Source organism: Chelonia mydas, chromosome 10 (assembly GCF_015237465.2).
Source record: "Chelonia mydas isolate rCheMyd1 chromosome 10, rCheMyd1.pri.v2, whole genome shotgun sequence".
Lineage (NCBI taxonomy): Eukaryota > Metazoa > Chordata > Testudines > Cheloniidae > Chelonia > Chelonia mydas.
Window position 1 is genome coordinate 10,184,546 of NC_051250.2, and position 18,208 is coordinate 10,202,753.

The 18,208-nt window shown below is 43.7% G+C and overlaps 1 protein-coding gene across 2 annotated transcripts in view; it reads right to left on the minus strand.

Annotated features, from left to right (window-relative positions):
* Positions 1 to 873: 873 nt before the first annotated feature.
* Positions 874 to 18,208, minus strand: part of SDK1 (sidekick cell adhesion molecule 1) — a 646,346-nt gene continuing 629,011 nt past the window's right edge. For both annotated transcript variants that reach the window (XM_037910909.2, XM_043523779.1), the window contains 4 exons: positions 17,160 to 17,297; positions 13,534 to 13,654; positions 13,011 to 13,140; positions 874 to 3,407 (listed from right to left, as the gene is read on the minus strand). In XM_037910909.2, coding sequence (XP_037766837.1) covers positions 3,135 to 3,407; positions 13,011 to 13,140; positions 13,534 to 13,654; positions 17,160 to 17,297 — 662 coding nt within the window. In that variant the 3' untranslated portion in view covers positions 874 to 3,134. The remainder of the gene's footprint in view (positions 3,408 to 13,010; positions 13,141 to 13,533; positions 13,655 to 17,159; positions 17,298 to 18,208) is intronic.

Here is an 18,208-nt window from a genome sequence, read left to right on the forward strand (position 1 = left end):
GGGTAATGCACATTATATTCCCATTTGCTAAGAGTAACTAATGCCATGCACTTCCATTCTTTATGGATAGGGTAACTTAAATAAATGTACGGATGTGGAAATGACTGTTAGAGTAGAACTGAGTAGAACTTACTCTGTTAGTGTCAACAGGTCCTAAAAGAATCACACTTGACATTTTTATTTGGGAGACAGAGTTCTCATACAGCCAAGTCAGCAGGCCCTCAACGAACTCAACAAAATTCCTGACAGTTAAGTAGCAGAAGGGTTTAAGGAAGGAGGAGTATTCCCTTCACCTCACCCTATCAAGTTCTCACCGTTCCCCTCTTCAAGCCACAGGGGAATGGTGGCCATTAAGGTCTATTTCCTTTTATCATGCACTGTTCACGAGCTGTTTGCTCAATGAGGGAAGTTGGGATACAAAGCAATGTGGTGGTAGCACTATTCCAGGAAGTGCTCTCTCATGTGCCACATTCAGACCTGGTGTTGTCATCTGTGGCATGCACCTACTTAAACTAAGCCTGACTTTGGACCTAAGCCTTTCCAGGTTTGGATCTAAGCCCTTCCAATCCACGTATCTTACCAGAAAGGGCCCTGAAACATGCTTCCGGTAACATCATCCCTCAAAGCTGTTGGATCAGTGCAGGGTTACTAAAATTCCAACAGCAATCACACTGCCAGGGCAGCTACATTATAGAAACAATTCTGTACAAAAAAACCCCAAACCAAACCAAATCTAAAAATACGTACTCAGACATAGGAAATAATAAGGTGAAAAAAATCAAATCACAGGAAATAATGAGGCTATTAAAAAAATCAAAGCAAAACCCTCACTCATGAAATTTTCCCCAAGAAACAAAACAAAAATTCAAATAATAGATTTCAAACAAATTCTTTTCAGTTAATTAATTAAAACAATGTCCATATGGCTTAAGAGAATAGTCAAAGTGCACAGAAAGGCAGTCGTTTCCTCCCATGTTCTCCATGTCTACATTCACCTTCACAGTAAGTTCCAGTTGTCCCCCGTGGAGCCCCATGCACAAGCAACAGTGGAAGAGAGGGATGCTCCCTTCTTCCCTCAAGCACATTTCTCTCCAAGACACTTTCCAGCCCAAGAACTGTGGATAGTTATCTCAACTTCAAAAGCTGTTAAACGCACTCTCTCAAGTTTTTGGTTTGGAATCGCTTTCTTTTCTGGAGCGTTTGGAAAGGAACATAAATCCAATGTCAAGGCTACACAGAGTATGCACCTAGAGCTGCAGTACTGTACTGAAGGATAAAGCCGTACTAAGGTCGCCTGCCCTAAGCAGGCACTAAAAGGTAACAGCTGTGCTGAGGTTGTGGTTGCATCACACCTGTCCAGAAGAAGTGCCAATGCCCAACCAATTCCTCATCTGCCCTGAAGAGGCATTGGCAGGTAACAGCAGTAATAATGCAATGACTGTTTCAAACCTGCCCTAAAGGCCATTGGCAGGGAGCAGCCGAGACAATGCCAAAGCTGTTTCACGCCTTTGCTGAGAGATGTGGACAAATAGCAACGATAGTAATGCCAAGGCTGTTCCACACCTGCCCTAAAGGAGCCTTAATAAGTTGCAGCAGTGCCAATTTTTCATGGCTGTTCCCCAAACACATCTGGAAGGAACTGCCAGATGGCAGCAGTGCCAAGGACATGATTAGTTCACAGTAATTGTTTCAAACACCTCACGTAGAAATGGTATTACAGGACTGTTGCTAAATCCAAAAACTGGACTGGGATTCTTTAAATCACTGACAGTTTCCCCTTGAAAACAACCACTTGCTGATAAACACAACAGACTTGGGTAAAAGCCTGCAGCTCTGCGGGTCAAAAACGGGGCAGTACAAAACAGATGTAAAACAAAACGAAAAAAGCTCTCTCATTTCTAAAGGTTGGAGGTTTGGTGCACAGACCGAGCCTGTAAATGTGCACGAGGTAATTTGCAACCCTAACATTTGAAAACCCGTTGAACTTTATTTGGAGACATTTTGTTGCTTCTCTCATGTACAAAGCTGCAACAATCAATAAAAGGCACCTGTGGACAACAAAACTCAGCCCCTTTGTGTGATGTGTCTTTGTATCAAATAAAAATCAAACCGACACAATTAACAATATGTACTTTTTACAGAGCAGTGTGCAGAGCTGCAGAATCAAGTAAGAGCGGCATGACGGGGAGGAAGGCGGTCGGCTTCTATCGACAAGGAAGGACAACTTTGATTACTGAAAACCAATCTATCAATTAGCATATCCCCCAGTTTGTAACTGTCACGTTCATTCAAATTTCCCTCTGCTTGCTATTTTTTCCTTTCAAATTTGCAATTGAAATGGCACATGCAGTCTACCAAAGGAGGGTTAGAGCCACACCAAGAACAAAGGGACCCCACATCAGAACAGCACCCTACTGCTTCACCCAGTACCATCTACAGCGCTTTCAAGCTGTCTCCTCTTAGAGGAGCCCGGGAGTGGGAATATTTTAGGAATTCAAAAACCCTGTTTGAGTAGGATAGAAAAGCAGGTAAGATATTCGTTATCAGAAACACCCATAGCGAACCTACTGGCAAGAGAAGTGATATCACTGTAAACTAATCAGCTGGTGTTTCTAAGGTGGAGGCAGAATGGTGACAAGGAGCAGGGGAAAGAATGTTGTCGTTTTTCATGAAAAACATTCCCCCCTCTTTAAATATTCCTACTTGAGCCTGATGGGGGGTGGGGAGAGAGTTTGGGAGGTTTCCTGTGTTTTCTCCTCAAATTACATCACAAAGTCACACACTGCATCAAGGGAATTCACCTCCTTGGTTGGAAAGAGGAAAGAAGAAGAATAGGGGAACGGCTTCCTGAAGCAGTGCTACAAAAGTGGTTAAAAACTCCCCCTGCTATTCACAAGTGGTTAAAATTGTACCTTTTCAGAATATTTTTTTTAAACAAAAGTTTAGCAAGTTCAGCTCCGGATTTTAAGAGTTGATTGTCTTCAGAAAAATAGACTCATTCATGTTCACCTCTGTTCTACCCTGATAGAGAAATTTACCCACAGTTCACTGCACCGATCACGCACACAGTCACTGTGATAGGTCATTCTCATCTCCACAGGAGTTTCCACTGTGCTGTCACGTCACTCCCAGTGTCAGACAAAGGAGGAGAACCCTGTCACTGGAGTCCGTGAGCCGGGAGCAGGCTGTCCTGTTGGGGTGTACACCCCACCTGTGCTCTGCGTTGTGATGACAGTCTGGAAATAGGGTTCTGTCTCACTCGCCGCACACTCTTCGTACCTGTAGGGCGTTGGGTGCTTCACACCCTTCTGCTGACGCTTCCAAGAATTGTAGTATGTGGGGTCACTCATATAATGGTTCACAAAAGAGTGCTTTGGCACCTCATCTTCGTAATCTGAGTCAGTGGCCTGCAGCATTAGAGAGAAAACAGCCATTAGCATCCAGGACTTAGCTTGTTCCTTATTAATACAGATTGTACAAAATCACCACCACCACCACATACACCACAATCCTGTATTTTCAGGATAGGCAGGTCTGCAGTCTAAGTGCAGCACATGTAGAAAAGTACGGTGCTCTGATTCAGCACAGCTCTGTGACAGTGGAACTGGGCTGGAGAGAAATGAACCCTGGCTGGAGGAGAGACACAGATCTGTCCTGATTCACTGGGAGTACTGCTGTCCGCGTAACAAGCTCCATTTCAGCAGAAGATACAAGGGAATGTACAGATGTCACAGTGAAATAAAAAGCCTTCAATCATTTCATCAAAATGCTCACAGTTTCAATTTCAAGACAAGTGAAATCTTACTAAATGTTGAGCAGAAAAAGTTTCTCTGTATCTATCACATTTCAATATATAGGAAAAAAATATCCATGCAAATCCCCTGGCTCGAGCCAAATTTGCTATTTGTTTATGATGATAACACTGAGGCACCCACATGTCACTGGGTTTTGCTCACAAGCCCCACTGATTTTTGAAATTAGCTACATCGTTATAAAGGAAATTAAACAAAATCACATTTGATTTCAAGCACAGAACAATTGCCCTTATTGCACCTTATGAGTTTGTTTTTACAAAACTAGCAGTATTGAAAGATAACTGAGCACCAGACCTGAAAGAGAGCATTTCCAAAGTGGTGGGGTTGCTTTCCTGGGATGTTTCAGAGTAGCAGCCGTGTTAGTCTGTATTCGCAAAAAGAAAAGGAGTACTAGTCTCTAAGGTGCCACAAGTACTCCTTTTCTTTTTCCTGGGATGGTCCATGTGTTAGCCTGTGCTCAGATAGATTCTTATTCCAACAAACAATTGTACAAGGTGGCTAGCCAGCTAAGGAGCACCCCCACTCCCTCCACCAGCTAGCTGGAGTCTGGAAGCTCCTTTCGGTGCAATCAAACAAGCTTTGTAGGTCTGCCCTGCTTTTGAAATGGTGCTGCTGTTACCCAGCAGACAGAATCTCAACTGGTTTGTAGATCTCATCAGAACACAGAGACAAAGGCAAAGCCTTGCAAGAGGGATGCATTTCAGGTGCACCTTTGTCTTGTATTTCTGTTCCCACCAAGAACAGACATCATGTAAAATGGACAAATATTTGCTCAAAAATTTCCATAATTTAGGTCTTTTCTTAACACCATCGGGCTTGTCATGCAAAAATTGCTTTACTCTTTTTTGATAGTCTGGTTGTTTCTGAAAGTCTTTAGATATCAAAGCAGTAGTTGCTTAAGAAATACAACAGATATATGGATAACTAGAGTTTGCAGTTTATAGTTACTGGCATTGGTTATAAAGTGTTGGTTTATCTCTAGGAAGTTTCCATGTCATTACGATCTGTGACACTGAACAGCAAACACATGTTCACTCATCTCCTGTATGCCACACGACTGCCCTCTCCTCCTTCAAATCCCTCTTTAATCACCCTTTAACATTCCCCAAAGAACAAGCATCAGATGCCCTGTAAACTATTGTTAAAAAAGGATGTCACATCCTTCATCCTATTCCTTTGTCAGTAACAATGCATTGACACTAGTAAATTCAGTCCCCCGCAACAGTGTGTAGACAGGTCTTAGGCCATTTAACCACTGTGCTTTGAAAATCTTTGCAGACCAGCTTTTTATAACATAGTAGTGTTTTCTACAATGGAAATTTTGCAAAAAAAATCCTACTGCTGTTAACAAAGGGTTGGCACTACCAGAGCTATTGTACTTTTATTACTTATTTATTTCACTTTGAATAATAAAATAGATGTGTACACAACACTCCAGGCATACTGACACATAATTAATAATTACAACAAAACCAAACCCAGTAGCATTAAACAATTTTTCCAAAAGGAACTCAGCCAGCCTGCTAACGACAAAATGCTCCTTTCCACTCTGTCATCATCCTGGGAAGCAAACTTTCAGCCTCATCCAAAAACCCTGTTGGACAGATGTCTATTGTGGCATGCCTGGAATGTCACCAAATTTGGGCTATTTCAGATCTAAGTGATTTCCAGAGTCTTATCACACATGGATCCATCTCTAGTGCCTCTGCTGACTGCAGCTATGGCAGTATTGCATGGGGAGAGAGGCAATCCCTCAGGCTGGCTGGTCCCCTGGGCCATTTAGGTAACCAATACCTTAAACTCTCTCTGGAAACCAATAGGCAGCTAGTGCAGATCCCAGAGCGTTCGTGTGACACTACACCCCATATTCTTCATACAGACATTGTTATGATACGAATATGGAATAACTAAGATGTGTTTTACGCAAGATGGGTCATGTGAGGCATCATTGGAGAGGTTGTGATTTACTGAATATAATTATTCTATTTGTATGCATGGATCATTTCTGTATCTGAAGTTAGGAATATTGACTAGGTAACAATTACAAGTGGGTTTACACCTGGGGAACAGCTACCAGACAGAATGCAATCAGCCTGGATGGGCCATTAGGGAGAACAATAGGACTTTGAAGATGCTCATCTCCCACCTTCCTGAGAAGCTTCCTGGATGCTGCAAACAATCTTTGACTCCTGGCTGCTTTGACACTGCAGGGTCATGTGATCATGTCACCTGGTACTGGATTCCATCTTGGACTACTAGTATTTTTCCACTAGTAGGGGATGGGGATTAAACTGGGAAACAAAGGATTCCCACGATATGTAAATCCTATTTAAAACAGGGAAGTGAGATAATCCGGTTCATTCTTCACTGAATCCCCGCCCAAGATGACTGCTGAGAACATCTAAGAAACAGGGACTGAGGGGGGCAGAAGAGCTGAGCCCGGGCTGTAAAAGGTGTCTGGCCTGCGAAAAGAATGTCTAAACCAACATTTAAGGTGAGAAATTACTACTTTAACCAGTTTCTTTAATATATTAAGCTTAGTTTGTCTGTTTGTTTTATTTGCTCAGTAATCTGCTTTGATCTGTTTGCTATCCCTTATAGTCACTTAAAGTCTATCCTTTGTAGTTAATAAACTTGTTTTGTTTTCTCTAAACCAGTTTGTGCAATTCATAACTGGGGGAGGGGGAGGAAAGCTGTCATATCTTCTTCCACATTGAGGGAGGGGATGATTTTCATGAGCTTTCGCTATACAGTTCTCTGTGCAGCGCAAGACAATACCATTTTGGGTTTGCACTCCAGAGGGAGTGGGCACTTGAGTAATGGGCAATCCCCTAGCTGATTCTTCCCACGCAGAGCTGAAATCAGTGTCTGTATCTTTCTGCAGCTGGGCATGTCCCTATCTGTGTGTGTGCTACAGGAGGCTTGAGGGCCTGGCACTGCAAGACAGGGTGAGGAAACCGAGGCTGGTGGAACGGCCAGGCTCAGTGGGTCTCCAGTACATAAGGTGGCACCCCGAAGTGGGGGGCAACCCATCACAATTGGTATCACATGCTCCCAGCAAGATGTCCTGCTCAGAAAGCATGCCACTACATTCTGCAGCAGCGGCAGTCTTTGAATGGTTTTAAGGTGTAGTTCCATGTAGAGTGCATTGCAATAGTCTAATCCTGAGGCAACAAAAGCATGTGTAACCCTTCTGTCAGGTGCAGCTGGCAGCAGCCATGGCTGGGTTCAACATCTAGAGGTTCCTTTTTAACATACATCGGCTCGATCTCCCACCCAGTAACCTGGGAAAATTACACACCACCCTTGGGCGCCTCTGAGAGGCAATACTTCCCCACTCGCAAGCACAGCATCTGAGTGTAGAAAAGAAACTTTTAATGAAAGGAGAGAAGTCACCCAATATTAATTAGAGAAAATTCCACAAGCAGAATTCATAAACATAAAACTGTGAGCAGGACACACACCCCAGAGTGCACGGGGCAAAGTCTTCTGCCTCATGTTCTTGAGTTCTACAACCAAAAGGTCCTTTACTATGTCCCCCTCTGCTGCCTCACCATATCCCACTCACAGCGGTTATCCTTGGTCAGTGAGGACCCAGGGTTCAAAGGTGCATCTGTGTGAGTTCATTTCCCACCAGGGAAGAAGGCACCTTGCTTGCTCTGCCATCTGAGCACTTGCTCTGGCTGGCTGGTCCACCAGCTGCTGTTCCTGTCTGGTGGCCTCCCCACCAACCACAATCCCTTGCCACCTGGCTGCCTGCCAGCTATAATTGCTCACCGCCTGACCACCCTGCCAGCTGCCTGCTTGCCATTTTCACTGGCCGCTGCTGCTGGCCAACTGCTCATCACTTTCACCAGTTGCCCATCAGTTACCTTCTGCTGCCACCTGCCTCTCTGCTGTGATCTCTGCTGGTCAGTCTCTTACAGATTTTTAGCTCTCAGCAGGCTGGACAGAAACACTGTCCCACCACAAGTGATTTCAGTTTACTGAGTACTTAAAATAACAAAAGGCTCCTAATGAAGCCTATTTAGCTCTATCTTTGAACAGTGGGGAGGAACAGGTTAAACCAGACCTGGAATCCTTAGGGAGAGTCCAAACCTCCTGGCTGGGATATCTGTCCCCACCTCTCCTACTTTCACAGGGGTTTGGCATTCGAGCCCCTGGCTTAAAGAGGTCCTTTCAGCTGAGGGTGACCCCCTCATTTGGGACAGGTGAAGGACAGTTCTGCTCCCCTTATTCATACAATAAAGACAACAACACTGATAATAACATTTCACTACCCCTGCATTAAGTACTAAAGTGATTTGTAACCCAACACCAGCCAAAGTTGATCACTTTGAGTAACACAGCTCTATCTGCTGGGTATGTTGGCAGAGTAGATGTGTTCATGTAAATACAGTTTGCTCCTGAAGTCTCTCCCCCTCCCAACTAGCTGTCAGCAGAGAGTTCATTCAGGCCGTGCTTACACATGGATAATAGTGGCAAAGTCCATATCTGAAAGGAAAGGTGGCAACCTCCAGGCCAGACATAGATGATACAAGTTACATAGGGTATGTCTATACTGCTATAAAACACCCATGCTGACCCCGTGTCAGTTGACTCGGGCTTGTGGGCTCGGGCTACGGGGCTATAAAATTGCAGTGTAGACAGTTGGGTTTGGGCTGGAGCCTAAGCTCTTGGACCCTCCCCCCTTGCCAAAACTATTTGATGAATTCATGTAAAATTTGGGAACAGTTTCAGGTTGACCAAAACTGCATTTTTCAGTGAACAAACTGTTTATCCAAAAAGTTTCTCCCGGCTCAAGTCCTGGGTCTCTCTCTGTGCTGGTAAACCAGGGAGTATCAAGGTATATTTTCCCCACTGTCTCCCATTATGACCCAGATTGCTTACAGGATCATTCGTGGAATGGATATATTATTTTTAATGATTCAAAACTATTGAGTACAAGGAAATGCTGTAGGGTTTTTTTATTATTATTATTTGTTTTCCCTGTTGTATGCAGCCATTTACCATGATTATGGGTTTGTTACCTAGGAAACTATGGTAGGCTGGAATTTGATTGGATGTGGTTGTCAGTTTCTAATCTGACAGCAAAGGTGCGTGCATGCCATTGAAGAAACAAATAAAGAAAATGCCTGACAATTTAAGTATTTTATTGGTAAGATGAAAGACACAAATGCTATTTAGGAGACAAATGAGGGACCATTGGGTTAGTATTATGGGAAATTTGAAAATAGTTCTGGGTTGTCAAATTTCTTAAAAAGTGATTGGAGCTGAAGTGTTCACGTATATGTTCATTTATAACCAACAAGGCAGAGCCCAGCAGCCCTTGCCAATGACTGCAGTAGAAATAGGAGCAGGCCAGCCGGCAGCCTGCACCAATACAGGCACAGGTGGGGATGTTTTTTCCTGTGACATCTACTTTTTCCTCACTCTCCACTTCTTCCTCCCTGCCCTATGAACAGCTCATCTCATTGCCAAGTGACGGTAGCAGGACCGGTCATCACTTTCCCCTGTGAGTGCACGAACCAGCTGCACCCTACTGGGCGAAATGAAATGAGTCAGCCACAATGAGAGTAAGGAGCAAGAGAAAGGACAAAAACAGACAGGCAAAGAGATGTCTGTGGACACTCTGATATCTATTCACTGAGGGTACATCTACACTATGAGCTAGAGGTGCGACTCCCAGCTCGCATAGAAGTATGCACACAACCTATCGTCAACCTAGCATGCTAAAAAGAGTAGTGTAGTAGCAGTAGCACCGGCAGCGGCTGTAGTGGCCTGAGCTAGCTGCCTGGAGCACAAACCCACCTGAAGCTCGTGAATACACACTTGGGGCACCTAGCCCATGCCTCTGTGGCCTGTGCTACCGCAGCTACACTTCTGTTTTTAGCGTTCTAGCTTGACGAGAATTAGCGCAAGTATGCCTATGAGAGCTGGGAATCACACCCCTGGCATGTAGTGTAGACGTAGCCTTTGGGAGAGGTAGGTTTTATTATTAATGTGCCATCTACATCTGGCTTTCACATGGTACCATCTTCATCAAAATCAGTTGGAGAATTTTATTGGATACTAATTAATTCCTTCTCAAAAATGAATTATAAGTGAATAACAAACTACATTCATACAAAGCTGAGAAAACACAATTCAGTTATAGTGCATAGAGCACCAATGTACCATTGTAAGCACTAGCATTCAGCACGGCTAGATCATTTGTGAAAGCATCAGGTTCTGGAGAAGCTCTTTAGGAAATGACAAAAAACAAACAATCTTCCAACCTCCCCAAAAATGATGGCTCCTCCCCTAGCCTGGTGAAAGGTGAGCTGTGCCAAGTGACTACTCTACGCACAGACCTCAGAACTTCCTGAACGTATCTGCAGAGAGCCTAACCTGTTTGAGCTTGTATCCAAGAGCTTTGGTTTTTTTATCATTAATTATCATTTGGCACTTACTCTCATTACTCGACGCCCCATCTACTGTAGATGCCAATTAAATAATTTCCATCTCTCTGTAACACTGCAGATACTTGGATTCTAGGACATGGAGTGTATGTCAGTATTTTTACATATGCATATTTGAATACTGTATATTCTTGCCCCATTTTTTTTCCTTCACTGGGGGGGCTCAGAGGCAGTGCTCCCAGGCAGCTGTGTTCTGATCTAACTGTGGAGAATCAGTCCATGAGTCTCTTATGATGGCCTTGTTCACATTTGAGTGACCCCACGGGATGTGGAGGCAGCTGATTTCCCTCTCCACCATGCCAAATCTTGGCACTTCAGGCTAAGAGGTTAAAGCAAAAATTCAACAAGATGACATCTGGGCTGAAAGTAAAAAACACAATTTTGGCCTTAGCTGGCCAACTGCACACTGTATTAAGTGGAATCCAAGACACACACAAAGAGGCATCAGAAGAAAACAGTATCAGAACATCTCCTGCTGCAAAGGACAAAGTCTCTGCAGAGCCCACATGGAAATGAGACATCTGTATCATGGAGAACATCTCTTTCTGCTAAAGATGACGGAAATCCTGGGAAAATAAAGCTTGTCTCCTAAGAAACCCCAGGAGAACTGAAACGAAACGAGCAGAAAACACCAAACAGGAAGAGATAAAAGACACTCAAATTCTGCATGATACAAGTGGTCAACGATCGCGAACTAAACAGCATTTCCAGGCTGATCAAAAGGCAGCATCCCTTACTGATACCTTTGTTGGCAGCCCATTAACATGTCATGCCTAAAAGCATTTCCCACGGAAAAACAAGCAAGCATCAAAGACACTATATAGAAGGGCTGCATATCTAAGCCCCAAGGGAAAATGGGTAGCACATTTTGTTTGCATAGAAGCATGCACAGAAAGGAATACAAAGGAAACAGCAAGGATAAAAATCACTTTCCTCTGTCTATCCTGTGTAAACAGTGCCCACTTATGTATGGCAGAAATGACGACTTGTGAGAAAGTTTTTGTGCACTATACAGAAAACAACACATGGAATATTGAAATTAAATGTCAGAAAGTGCCAGTGCTAAATTCATGATCATGCTCACAAACCATATTAATGGCAGGTTTCATGATGGGTTGTTACAGGGACATGACCACAGATATCATGGGTTTAATCTGTAGGTAATATGTCTACATCACAAAGAGAGCAGCTTACTTGAGCTACAACAAGGAACACTGACTGCAGGGAGGGTCAGTCACAGGGCAACATAAAATGGCAGGCTGTCCAGGGTAATTAACAAGAGGTCAGAGCCAGGAAACCAGCAAGAAAAAAAACAAAAACAAACCAACTGTAGCTGCAGGTGCAGAAAAGCTGCAGATGAAAACTGTCATCTTCTTTCCCCACTCGCTGCTTTTGGTTTATTCTTGCCGGAAGGGTCAGATTCAGAATATTTTGGCCCACTTCTTGCTTCTTGTGCTGTCTGCTCTGATTCATCAAGATTTCAGCGGACAGCACCCAATTTTAGAGACAAATGTACCTTTCTGCACATTCCTCACTGCCAGTTCTAAAGCCTGCCTTTGAAGCCAGGGCTACTGCTGAGTTTATACAGACTATAAGTGCTTCATAAAGCGAATGTGAGACAGAAAATAGAGGACTGTCAAACACATAGCAATAGCACACAGTACCGTCTTCCTCACAGAATACATGGTTTTCAAACTTTTTAGGCTGCGTACCCCTTTCCAGATAATGTAGTCTGCTCCATACCCCATCCGAGATGGGGTTATAATATATCTAGGATTAGACTGCCAAGTCTTACTAAATAAAATGCACTGTCAGCCATTATAGGAATTTTCTTGCGTACCCCCCTGCCGAGAGCTTGTGATTCCCAGTCTGAAAACCACTAGCAAACAGAAAGGAAGGCAGAGTAGCCTTGTGGTTAGAGCATAGGACTGGGATCAGAAAACCTGCATCCTGGCTCTAAGAATGATTTGCTATGTGATCTGAGTCCTCTGTGACTCAGTTTCTGCATCTGTAACACAAGGATACTTACCTAACTCACAAGGGGATTGTGAGGCTTAATCACAATGAACATTTGTAAAGTGCTTAGAGATTCTTGAACAGAAGGTGATGTAGAATTTTTACAGATAAAGGACCCGCTCTGCAGAACCTCAGTAGTGCCTGGAATTGCCTAGCAGCTGTGAAAGATACTCACTGTAAATTCCAAACCATCTCCCACATTTGGGCCAGTTCCATGATGTGAAATTCATTTCTGATTAAATGTCACTTCAGACAGTAGATGCGCAGAGCTGATTATGTACGGACTTCTCACAACATGTGCTTTCATGCTTTCTTTCCAGGAGCTTCAGGGCGATAACATCAAAGGGAGAGCAGGGAGCTCAGTGCCTAACCAGTGAAGCCAACTGCTTGCATTTGCCTTTTATTAATAATATTGGGAGATTATGAAATATCTGACATGACCCCAAGTTTTTCTGGTTGGCACCTGCTCATTATTCTTCACCACGGCATTTCAGTTTTAAAGACAGATGCTATTTTAGAGGGGAGGGGCCATGAGACCCTAAGGTTTGAGCACCCTGAAGTACAGTGCCTGAATATGAAAAACTGATGCAAAAGTAGCATAATGCAGGCATGGAAATCTGATTCCAGAGAACATGCTGCATGCAGTGAGTTCAGTGACTGTGCAAGACCCTGGCACTGCATTATGGGAGGAGAGGCAAGGGATAAGGGATGTACTCACCTCTGATTCTGACACTTCCAAGGGCTTCTCATTCAGGGCCACACTCTCAGACAGCACTGCTCCATTGTACTTGTTGCAGATGTCCTCATCTGAGTAGTGCAGCCCACCAGGGCTTGGGCGAGGAGGGGACCTAGGTGGACATCAGGAGAAAGCATATGGCACATTAAATAATGGGTGAACTACATGTTCTACAATCCTTTTCATACCTGGACACAATATATCTACCAGTTCCCACCCCCCTCTGAACTCCAAAAACACAGGCACTTACCTTAACCCTGAAATGAGAAGTTTAGTGTCCCACTCCAGGCCTAGATCTCTTTAATCATTGATCATGCCATCTACCATCAGGGGCTGATGTTGCATTCTGGGGCAGAGGCTTAGCTATTAGCCCACAGTTTTCACCATATCCTCCAAACAGAGCTCCACCCCATGATCCCTTTTGCTTGTCCTGCGGTAGGTATGAAGCTAGACAATAACTGAATGCTACGGCCAAAACTGAGACAAAGAGGGTCCGTCATCCTACCTTGTCCCATTCTTCTTGGAGAAAGTGCTCTTTACGTTGAGGTGTCGGCTGTTGAGCTCCAGGGCTGTGAAGCCTCCATTATCCAATGTGACCGACTCTTCCACATTCGAGATGTTTTTACCTGGAGTCAAACAATGAAACAATCAGCAAAGACAAAGGCACTGCTCCACCAACTACATGCCTAGTGATAACCTAAAGAACCACTACAAACAAGCATCAAACCTTGTCCTTCCTTTTATGGCTACTTTTGTATCCTCGCTTTCCATAATGCTCTTTCCCTTCTTTCATAGTGGTAGAATAGCTCAGCAAGGAGTGGGAGAGAAAAGGAGACAAAAGATCAGCAGTGGGCTGCGGACCAGGAAAAGGCGTGAGAGAGAGACTGACTGAAGGCGGGAAGGGAAAGATAAAAGAGGAGGGAAGTGAGAGCAGGAGACAAATGGGAAGAGAAAAAAGTGAGGAAGGAAAGAGAGCAGAGAAAGAGAGAATGGCTGGGTGGACAGTGAAGGAGAAAAAGGGTTTGGAGCTGTAATAGAGAGAAGGTATGTAAATGAGAAATTACAGGATGGGGGAAATCATAGAATCAGAGAAATGCAGGGCTGGAAGGGATCTCAAGAAGTCACCAAGTCCAGACCCCTGCACTGAGGCAGGGCCAAGTGAACCTAGACTGTCCCTGACAGGTGTTCTTAAATGATGTGGATTCCATAAGCTCCCTTGGAAACCTATTCCAGAGCTTAACTACCCTTATAATTAGAAAGTTTTCCCTAATATCTAACTCTAAGTCTCCCTTGCTGCCAATTAAGCCCATTTACTTCTTGCTTTACCTTAAGTGGACCGGGAGAACAACTGATCATAGTCTTTATTTATAAGAGCCCTTAACATATTTGACTGTTATCAGGCACCCCCCGGTCTTCTTTTCTCAAGACTAAACTTTCCTCACAGGTCAGGTTTTCTAAATCTTTTATAATTTTTGTTGCTCTCCTCTGGATTCTCTCCAGTTTGTCCACATCTTTCCTGAAGTGTGGCTCCTACAATTGGATACACTACTCCAGCTGAGGCCTCACCAGTGCCAAATACAGTGTGACAATTACCTTCCTTGTCTTACATATGATACTCCTGTTAATACACCTCAGAATGATATTAGCGTTTTTTGCAATTGCATCACACTGTTGCTCATATTCAATTTGTGAGGCACTATAACCCCCAGATCCTTTCCAGCAGTACAATCACTTACCCAGTTGCTCCCCATTTTTCCCATTTACTGCAGTACTTTGCACTTATCTTTACTGAATTTCATCTTGTTGAATTTAGACCAATTCATCAAGGTCATTTTGAATTCTAATCCCATCCTTCAAAGAGCTTGCAACCCCTCTCATCTTAGTGTCATCTGCAAATTTTATAAGCATACTCTGCACTCCTTTATCCAAATCATTAATTTAAATATTGAACTGTACCAGACCCAGTACTGATATGCCCTTCTAGTCTGACAGCAAACCATTGGTAACTACTTTTTCAGTACGGCCTTTCAATTAGTTGTGCACGCACCTTATCGTAAATTCATCTAGACTGCATTCCCTAGTTTGCTAATGACAATGTCATGTGGAACTGTGTCAAAAGCCTTACTAAAAATCAAGGTACATCATGTCTACTGCTTCCCTCCTATCTACTGGGGGAAAGATTCCCATGTCAAAGATGGAAATTAGGTCTGTTTGGCATGATTTGTTCTTGATAATTCCATTCTGACTATTCCTGATAACGCTATTATCCTCTAGGTACTAACAAATGGATTGTTTAGTAATTTGTTCCACTATCTTTCCAGGTATCTAGGTTAGGCTGAGTGGTCTATAATTCCCAGGGTCCTCTTTGGTCCCCGTTTTAAAGATAGGTACTAAGTTCCAGTCCTCTGGAACCTCATCCATATTCCATGAGTTCTCAAAGATCAGCGATAGCTTCAGCTAGTTCTTTAAGTACTCTAGGATGAATTTTATCAGGCCCTGTTGACTTTAATACATCTAACTTATCTAAATGTTCATTAATCTTTTCTTTCCCTACTTTGGCTTTGGTTCCTTCCCCCTTGTTGTTAATATTAATTGTATTGAGTATTTGGTCACCATTAACCTTTTCAGTGAGGACTGAAGCAAAATAGGTATTAACCACGTCAGCCTTCTTGATGTCATCTGTTATTAACTCTACTTCCCTGCTAAATAGAGGACCTATGCTTTCCTTCGTCTTTTTCTAGCTCCTAATGTATTAAAGACCTTTTCTTATTCCCTTTTATGTCCCTTTCTAGTTTTAACTCATTTTGGGTCTTAGCCTTTCTCATTTTGTCCATACATGCTTGTGCTATTCTTCTGCTCCCCTCCTTAGCAATTTGTCCACGTTCCCACTTTTTGTATGATTCCTTTTTGATTTTTAGGTCATTAAAGAGCTCTTGATGGAAGTAAAGAACAAAGACAAAAGACGGGGGGCAGGGGGGAAGAAGAGAGGAAGACATGGCAAGAGATTTTTTCCTATGCTCATAGTGTGTAATTCCACAGGTCTGAGCTCTGCTGGTGTCTTGGGCAGAAAGGCTGGTGTCATATTGCCAGTCTGCTGTAGACAGGTATTTTATCCTCAGCTTCAATTACAATGTTACATTAAGGCTCAGTGTGAACATGGATATCAGAAGGTGCAGATCAGAACTGTCTTTTCATGTCTGTCCTCCAAATGTAGAGCACAAGTAGGAAGATGAGAGATTTTCTATGTGCCATGCATAGGAATCCGTACTAGTATTAGCTTTGTAAAATGCCATGGCATTCATACATTTTAAATCCCATGGGGATAAAATCTGATTTACTAACACTTGTTAGAAGTGAATTTATACAGAAAAAATAAATCTTTCCTTTGGGCTGAACCACTGAATGCTGCCAGGGGAAGTGGGAGGTTCCTTCCATATCCCTTTATTCTATTAACCCCTCAGCATCAGGAGAGCTGGGACTTCTGCTGCCTGCTCCTGTTGATTAGTCTGATTAGCACCTGAGAATTAACGTAGTTGTCTCCTGGATTTTGGAGAAACATGCACACTAACAACATTGCCAGAACTCAGGTTACTAAAGGGGGGAAAGGCAAAAATGATTTTAAAAGCTCCACAGCCAGAGATCTGGGATTTGAAAGGGGAATATTTAAACATTCCTAGTGATGGACCAGCTGGTCCTGTTTTCTGTGAGAGAGGTGACTGTCAAAAAATCACTCCTAAAGGCAAATTAAGAGGCCTGGGGCTCAGATTATATTATAGTGCCTTAAAGTCCAATTCAGGTCAGCCATTAGACCCCACTGCCATGACAACTATAGCACTAACGAACAGAGGTGAGACGTGGAGTACCCACATACACCATTTATCATCGATGGGATATTATCTACTCCCAGCACCATCCGTGCTTTGTAAATACATCCCTCCATCAAATATTTATATGGGGTGTACCCATGGAAAAGCACAAGCCATTTCTCCCAGATTAGAGATCAAAGAGACCTGATTGGTTGCTCCAAAGAAACACAGAGAGCGAGAGATTTCACGCTGCCGGAGTCACTGGTTCAAATGGAAAAAGAATGTCAGTGGCATGGGAGGGACTGAAATGGAGCCACTATCTCACCTGTGCTGCAGTTCTTGTATTTCTTGCTCTGGCCATGCAGGATCAACGCAAACACCACTAACAGGATGAGGATGAGACTAGACAGAGCCATCACTAGCAGGAACCACCACTCTTCGTAGAAAGGGGTTTCCACTTGGGCTACAGAGAGAATAAACAAAGGTTTAGGACCCCTCCACCTAATAACAATTCCTACACATTCCTCCCCTAAGCCCCACTAACATCTCCCTACCTTTTCCCCATTGAAATCTGTACCCGTTAGTTCTCAGGAAAGGATGGGGCTAAGAGGCTGGATTAGTGCCAGAGGAAGGTCCTGTGCCTATTTCTCCCCCATAGCAATTCCAAAGTGCTCAGGTCTTCCTGGCCTCTGATACTCCAGTCCTGGATCCAAAAAGAGCCCTGCTGACTCACCTCAAATGTCACTTCACTTGGAGGACTGGGCCTTCCCAGAACATCACCCAACAGCGCTCGCAAGAGATACAGTTGGTGCCTGTGGGTAATGTCCAAGCACTCTCCAGTGCCAATGTGCCTCAACCCAAACTCTCAACATCCCTGCTATTCTAGCTCTATCCCTCACCTGCTGTCAGTTTAAACCATCCTGACCAGCAGCACCCTGGCTATTCAGAGAGTTGGGTTCTATTCCTACCCACAGATTTGATGTGGCCCATCTTAACTCCACCCATGCCTCAGTTTCCCCAACTGCAAAATAGGTAAATGACATTTACTCTTCTTTATAAAGTGCTTTGAGATCCTTGGTTAAAAATGGTAACTATTATTAATTATTAATTATTATTATTCCTTTCCAGTCATCCCCTTTTTCAGGGCATCTCAGCATTCCCACTAGGGCATAGATTATCAATTGTGCACAACTACATTGTAGTTAGCGAGACAGAGAAATACCTGCTCGAATGGCTGATTCCAGGAAACCTATTTCACTTGGGACCAAAGCCCTAGCTGAACCCAGACCACTGAGCTGCCCATGGTGGAGTCGCAGCTGCCCCCAGTGGTGAACTTCGGCTCCCTGCAGCAGGGGGCGCCAGCAGCCCCCCCCC